The following is a 7,748-nucleotide window of genomic DNA, read 5'->3' on the forward strand; positions in this document are numbered from 1 at the left end:
ACCTTCCACTAGACAAGGTTGCTCCAATCCCTGTTCAAACCTCAAGCGTTTCCAGGGATGGGGCAGCCACAGCTTCTCTGAGCCCCTACAGGCACTGGAAGGGGCTCTAAGGTCTCCCTGAAGCCTTCTCTTCTCCAGGCTGAACATCCCCAGCTCTTAGCCTGTCTCCATAGCTCCCTTGGAGCACCTCTGTGGCCTCCTCTGGACTTGCTCCGGCAGCTTCAAGCCCTTCTGATGCTGGGGGGCCCAGAGGCCTCACCTGAGCGGAGCAGAGGGGCAGAATCCATCTCACCTGCTGCCCACACTGCTGGGGATGAGCCCAGGACACAGGGGATTTCTGGGCTGCCAGTGCAATGGCTGGGACTTGTTGAGCTTCACATCCACCAACGCCCCCAAGTCTTTCTCCCCAGGGCTGCTCTCATTTTCCACCCGGCCTGTACTTGTACTTGGGATTGCCCAACCACAGAATCATTTAAATTGGAAAAGACCCGTAAGTCTCAGAAGAAGAGACTTAAGTCTCAAAGAAAAGACTCAAGTCCAACTGTAAAACTAACTTTGTCACAACAGAGTTGCAACAGGTAGATACCTAAGTGTGTTTTCATATTCTTTTCCAAGAAACCATGATAGCTCTGTTCTTAAGTTGTTTAGATCAGTGCTGCAAAGTCTTTGGGAAGAGCTGGATGCAGTACTCCCACCTGAAGTGCTGCATCCAGCTCTGGGACCCTCAGCATCAGTTTGCCTTATTGCCAATTTACTTGGTCACATGAGATCTTTCTGCAGTTCACCGGAGTTGGCCTCACCTGCTTGAAAGAATAAACTGGAAAGCACAGTTCCCTAACTACAGTCGGAAGGAGTGTGTAGGGTTTTGTCTATGCAGAAGTTAGCAATAAGTCAGTTTTATTTTTCCCTGTAGCTGGCTCATCCCTTAATTTTGATTTTTTTCCTTCCATCTAGGTTTTATTGCCAACTTGCCATCCAACACTAGCAGACAGGTTTTTCCAGTGTGTCTTTTATCCCTGGCAGATTTTGCCTGGAAATCCTTGTGACGCAAATTCTCATCCTTGCAAGTTGTAGCTGAAACATGTAAAGGCAAAAGCTTGAAGAAGGGTCTTCCACCTCAGGATAACTTCCTAGATAAGTTATAATCACTTCTGTTTCATGGTGTGTGTGATGTGCTGCCCAGTTTTGTCTGGATCCTGTATCCTTCTAAAACCAGGAGGAAAATGGACACTTTTTAGCCTGTCACATTTGAGTAACACATTTGAGTAACGCACTTTGTTAATGAGCATAGTGATGGCACCATCACCTACTGAAAACAAAAAAATAAAAAAAGTGTCATGCTAATTTGACTTGGCTGTATCTGGTCTGTGGTCACCCCTGCTTGTGTAAAAAAATTAGTATTAAAAAAAAATTTAAAATCAGTTGCCTAGGACTAATGGTGATTTTCACAGTTTGCCTAATCCAGAACTGGTTTTAACCTAGGAAACTTCTCCCTTTACCACTGCTTTGCAGAAATTCTTGTTCAACTGCCAGGTTTTGTTCTCTCAGACAAAAGATGCGTTCTTTCATTTCCAAACTGGGATCATCTGTACTCTTGGCAGACTCATGGCAAAAGCCTGGCAGTTCCTGGTAAGCTTTTTGGTTTTTACCACCTAGATTTAAAGCAGGTACAGAAAATCCCTGCTAACATTGGAATCACATAATCAGTTAGGTTGGAAATGACCTCTAAGATCATCAAGTCCAACCTGTGACCAGTCACCACCTTATCAACTAAACCAGAGCACTGAGTGCTACATCCAGTTGTTTCTTGAACACTGATAGAGGTGGTGATTTCACCACTTCCATGGGTAGCCCATTCCAATGCTTAATCACTCCTTCAATGAAGAAATTTTCCCTAATATCCAATCTAAACCTCCACTGGCATAACTTGAGGCCATTTCCTCTGATCCTTTCACTTGTTCCCTGGAAGAAGAGACCAACCCCAACCTAGCTACACCCTCTTGTCATTGTAGAGTGTGAATGTCCCCTCCCACCCCGAGCCTCTTTTTATCTAGGCTGAGCACCCCCAGCTCCCTCAGATGCTCCTCTTTAGACTTGTGCTCCAGACCCTTCCCCCCTTCTCTGGACATGCTCCAGCACCTCAATGTCTTTCCTGTTGTAAGGGATCCAGAACTGACCCCAGGACTCAAGGTGCCTGACCCAGTGCCCAGCACAGGGTCATGGTCACTGTCCTGGTCCTGCTGTCACGCTCTTTTCCTATTCAGGAAATACCTGAATTGTTGCTGCTGCACTCACTTCACTTCTCGGAGTCACACTTGAGTTTGACATTAAGAGTACAAACAGCATCTTCAGCAACAGAGGGCACTTTTAAATACTTTATTCAGAATGACTCTGGAACCTTTCTCCACGCTATTTATAGGTCAAGTCACCATGCAATGGTGATGCAGAAAGCACTGATCTGTTACAGGCCATTAGGAGAAAACTTCATGAGAAGCATTATTTTATTGGAAAAAAATCATGCTAAAAACTGATCCTTAACAGGTACAAAAAATTACACAGATAAGGAAAAGAGAAGACTGGATGCACTATTAAGACCAACATGTGAACTGAAGACTACTGAGAAAGATCATACAAAAAAGGCAATGAGGAACAATAATGCAGCATTAAAAGGTAGGCGTACAGGACAGACGAGTTACAAAACATTCTGCTTCAGTATTTCTCATCCATGTACTTCATTCAAATACTGTAACAGTAATGGAAGGTAAAAAGCACCAGACATCTGACTAAAAAGAAAAAAGGGAACATAAAATTAGGGAAAAAAGTGAAAGCTGGTCATTAGGGAAGGAATAATCTCAAATACAGTTACTCAACAGAAACACAATACTTGGAAAAGCTTCTATGTCAGCATACATAGATAATACCATTATTCCAGCTCTATGGAAATGACTTGGTTTTCCTAGTCTGTAGCCTCTTCCATATACAGTACTGCTGAGGTTATCCCCAGAGGTGTGAGAGGAGACACGCCAGATACAAACAAAGCATCACAGGAGTAAAACAGGAGGAAGCTGTTCCCTTTGAAGTAGAAAAGCCACAATGAGGAGGCCAGGAGATCATAGAATTTTAGGGGTTGCAATGGACCTTAGAGATCATCTAGTCTTACCTCCCCCTGCCATGGGCAGGGACACCTTTCACTAGACCAGGTTGCTCAAGGCTTCATCCAAGGCTTTGAACACTGCCAGGGCTGGGGCTTCTACTACTTACCTGGGCAACCTGTTCCAGTGTCTCACCACCCTCACACTAAATAATTTCTTCCTAATATCTAACCTAAATTTCCCCACTCTCAATTTGTACCCATTGCAGTTCCTAACAAAGAGTCCCTCTCTGGCTTCCCTGCAGGCCCCTTCAGATACTGGAAAAAAAATCTTTGTGAAAGAGGCAAGTGATACATAGCTGATATGTGAATCATATTTCCTGGCTGCAGGGCTACAGAGTTTCTGCCATGCAGTCAGGCCCATGTCCATCTTCTCTAGTAAATCCTGATTCACTCTGGACATCAGCATTTTCCTGTCTCCAGGAAAGACAGTATTTGCCTTGGATTTCAGAGATTTCATATGTTAACCTGGTGTAATGATTTCCTCTGTGAATTTCAGCATACATGTGAATGTTTATTAGAATGTTGGACAAGCACCATTAAGCCCTAAACATGTAATTCCAGTTAGCTGGGAACACTGTGCAGCTATGGCTTCTATCTTCCAAAAAGCCAAGCCTACCCTACAGTCCATGTACAGTATTTCCACATGGAATATGGGAGTTACAGAAGTGGCAAACTATAAGCAAGAAATCCTAGAAAATAATCCTGCACTGGAGAAGCACTGGAGAAAGTAATTCCCATTTTGTCTCCTTACAGCTGCCACAGAAAGCACACACTTCACTTGGTCATCTGGTGAGGGGTGACAGCTGGAAAGAGGGACACAAGGACATCATAACCTAAATTTGAGTTTAAAGGCTGTTTATCCATCACCTCTTAAAGTTATAAAATGAAAAATTCAGCTGTACATTCAACTGCATAGTTTGGAGTTTTTGGTGGTGGGGAAGTGTCCCAATTCTGACATGGCAGGACAGAGATTGTGATGCAGAGTTTGCATAGTCTGTCTCCTTCCCAGCCCAAAGAACAAATAGAGGAAGAAGTCACAGCTTAGGATGTTGTTGCATTTATGAAAAACATGAAATTAGGAAAAAACCCAATCTCATCTACAGAGGCTTCCCCTACGTCCCTAGGTAAGGGGAGGTGGGGAGCAAGACACATACAACACAAGTCATGGCTATATCAAAGCTTCATTTTCTTAATATCTTAATGAACTCTATTACAGGCATCACTTAAAATACTAAAAATTTACCAATTCATGTACTTTTGCACATCTGTCCAGGTTGTTGTTCTAGAGTGACTAAGTGCTTTCCTGTTATTTAAAAATTTTTTTTTACATTATTGCTGTGCTCTACAACAAAATTTAAAACCATTCATGGAATCCACGCAGCAACAAAAGGTTTATATCCCCATAAAATACAAAAGCATAAAACACACGTTCTGAAAGGGCCTTGTCTATACCACCTATGCAACAAGCAGGATAAAAACAACCTATCACTTCTGGTCCTAGTTTACTAGGACTAGTATTATTAGAAAGTTTACTTTACTCTCCAGAAGGTAAATCCTTTCAATAAATATCAGAATGACCTCCAAGATGCTGAAGTTGCAGAGAGAGAGGAGCAGCAGCTCTGTGCAATGTCTGCGGGAGCCGCATGCTGCCCCAGGTGTCAGTCTAGGGAGATGATGTCGGGAACACTGCCGCTGCTGCTGGTTATCACTCCGGCCTCGCCCCTGCTTGAGGAGCTAACGTGTGTGCTGCTCTCGTGGTGGCTGGTTGAGGTGATGATACTGCCAGGCATGCTGCTTGTTAAGGATGAGGTGAGACTATCCAAAAACATAGGAGGACAGTACTGCTTGAAACAAACAATGAAGAATGAAGAGACTAACTGCACAAGGGAAATGTATGCTCTGAAGATACATCTTCCCTACAACAAATGCAAAACACATTACTAACAGACCCTTGTTCATGCATGCACAGCAAGAACCAGAGTTCTGCAAACCAGCAAGTAAGCAAGCAGAGATAGCAGCCACAAGCCCTTCTCCCTCATCCTCCCCTCTTAGTTCTTCAGAGAATCCCAGAATGGTTTGGAAGGGACCTTAAAGCTCATTCAGTTTCAATGCCACCGCCAGGCACAGGGACACCTTCCAGTAGACTAGGTTTCTCCTAGCCCTGTCCAACCTGACCTTGAACACTTTCAGGGATGGGGCAAGTCACAGCTTCTCTAGTCACCCTGTGACAGTGCCTCACCACCATCACAGGGAAGAACTTCTTCCTTGTATCTAATCTAACCCTGCTCTCCTTCAGCTTGTGGCCATTCCCTCTTGTCCTGGCACTCCAGGCCCTTGTTTGAAGTCCCTCTCCAGTTCTCATGGACCCCCTTTAGGTACTGGAATTTTTTTTTATTAGCTTGAGCATTTACTAGCACATTAAGAACACTATCATATCCACATGATGACCACAAAAAACCCATCCAAAAAAGCCTCAGCATTTGGAGAACATTCACTGCCCACAGCTGCTGGGCACAACTGCCTATTTCAGGCTCCTTTCATCACAAACAGCAGCAGAGTGCTTTTTGCTCCTTCAGTGGAGGGTAGAATAATTTCATCTCCTCAAAGGGCAGCATGTGTACTGATCAACATTTTCACAGTATATACCTGCAACGTCATAGAATCACAGAATGGTTTGGGTTCAAAGGGACCTTAAAAAACATTTGCTCCCACCCTGACTGCGATGGGCAGGGACATCTTCCACTAGACCAAGGTGCTCCAAGCCCTAGCCAACCTAGCCTTGAACACTCCAGGGATGGGGCAGCCACAGCTTCTCTTGGCAACCTGTGCCAGTGCCTCAGAACCCTGGGAGTATTCAAGTTAGTGTTGGGCAAGTACCTGCTTTAGAAAGGCAAACTACCAGCCAGGAGTTTCCACGCCTGGACTTATCACAGTAAGGCTAAACTGAATCCTCCTTAATGCATCTTCATTACCACTTCTTGCTGGGAAAATGGATTTTCCCGGTCTACGGTTAGGTCTAAGCAAGTGGACTGCAAACGTGGTTTTGATGATGACAGCACCCTGATAATTACTGGAGCAGAATGCCACAAAAAATGGACTTGGAAATTAACCCCACAGCAGTTCAGAAACATACCTGTGAATCAACTGGGATTAGCGAAAGAAAATCCAGACCTAGGAAGAAGAGAAAGATAATAAACTGACAAGTCTTCTTTTTATTCATACACAACTAATTTAAGGAACTTTTTTTTTTGTGGTTGTAGAACAGATTTTGTAATTGATATAGTTTTTAAATGGAATATACCACTGTGACACCACTTCAACGACTACTTCAGGCAGCAGCAAAACGAGTTATCTAGTACAAGTGGCTCTTTTTAAGAATGAGGATGACATAATGATGTATTATTCACTGGCTATTGCAGGATGGTTCAATGTGGTTGCTTAGATGGAGGTTGCCATTTGGAGCTGTTGGTTCATAATGCAAGTTTCACTGCATATTGTACCTGACTTGGCCAAACTGGGACATGAAGAGTGTCATCACATTAAAGATGCTGGAATGAAGTAAAGTCACAACATGCACAAGTCCAAAAACAAGCAGCAGGTCTCTTCCTCCACCCACGGGCAGCCAATAAGGAAACATTTCTAATATCATCCCCGTTTTGTGTCTAGACAAATAAAAGGAATGAAGAAGAGGAAACTACAAGTAGTTCAAGGTATATCCTCTAAGAGCAGTGACAACTAGTGTCCATCTTATACACTATTAGCGTGTAAGCATTTAGGACAAGGTGTTTAGAATTATGAAGTCAATGAGAAATTACCACATTTTTGTTTTGTTTCTAAATATTGGCCTTGTGTTTGCCATGCCAACAGAAAGAAATGGTATACTTACTCCCTCCCTCTCCCTTCACCTCAAACTCTGTTCCGGCCAGTGACATCTCCTCTTCTCCGTTAGAGGAAGTTTTAAGGAGATTTAAAGCTCAGCTGCATTTACAGAATTGACAGCTTCTTTTGTTTGTGCATGTTCTAGAACTTAAGTCAATAGAGATGGACAAGAGTTCTAGATTTCAGTTCTCTCAGCTTACTCTCCTGTCCAATTTGGGAAGACAACTGATTTCTTAACAAGGGAGAAGTGGAGGGAGGGAGCAGTAGGGGAGCCAAAATGGACAGAGAAACAAGGGGAATGATATCCATCTCATTGCCAAACTGGTGCTGAAAGAAGAGGAAAAAACCCAGAGATGTTGCAGGGGAGGAATGGAGACAGGCAATGGAGTGGGGAAACGGGAAATACAGGAGGCCAAAGTGACACCTGTCACCACAAGTCACCACTTCCTGGGCTCTGGGTTTGTTACAGCCGGCCAAGAGAACCCCCAGAGTCCCTATAAACAGTGTTCTTTTCAAGGAGCCAGGATAGAAAACAATCAGTATCCCCACCTTTTGTCTGATATTTAGCAGCAGTGTTGAAGAATACATCATAGGCATTTAGGGTATGTCTAGGTAAAGAAAGTCAATAGAGGTCAGCTCACAGATTGTAGCTCACCTTAGCCTTTTTCATACAGTCTAGACAGAGCACCACGACAATCAGCTAGCAGAGTATCTA

At 43.7% G+C, this 7,748-nt stretch overlaps 1 protein-coding gene across 1 annotated transcript in view; it reads right to left on the reverse strand.

The window, feature by feature from the left end:
• Window positions 1–4,812: 4,812 nt before the first annotated feature.
• Window positions 4,813–7,748, reverse strand: part of PIAS2 (protein inhibitor of activated STAT, 2) — a gene marked incomplete at its 5' end in the record, with an annotated part of 11,416 nt that continues 8,480 nt past the window's right edge. Inside the window, 2 exons of the mRNA XM_009083095.1 lie at window positions 4,813–4,995; window positions 6,288–6,325. Coding sequence (XP_009081343.1) covers window positions 4,813–4,995; window positions 6,288–6,325 — 221 coding nt within the window. The remainder of the gene's footprint in view (window positions 4,996–6,287; window positions 6,326–7,748) is intronic.

The sequence above is a fragment of the Acanthisitta chloris genome, unplaced genomic scaffold, assembly GCF_000695815.1.
Source record: "Acanthisitta chloris isolate BGI_N310 unplaced genomic scaffold, ASM69581v1 scaffold26119, whole genome shotgun sequence".
NCBI classification, from domain to species: Eukaryota; Metazoa; Chordata; class Aves; order Passeriformes; family Acanthisittidae; genus Acanthisitta; species Acanthisitta chloris.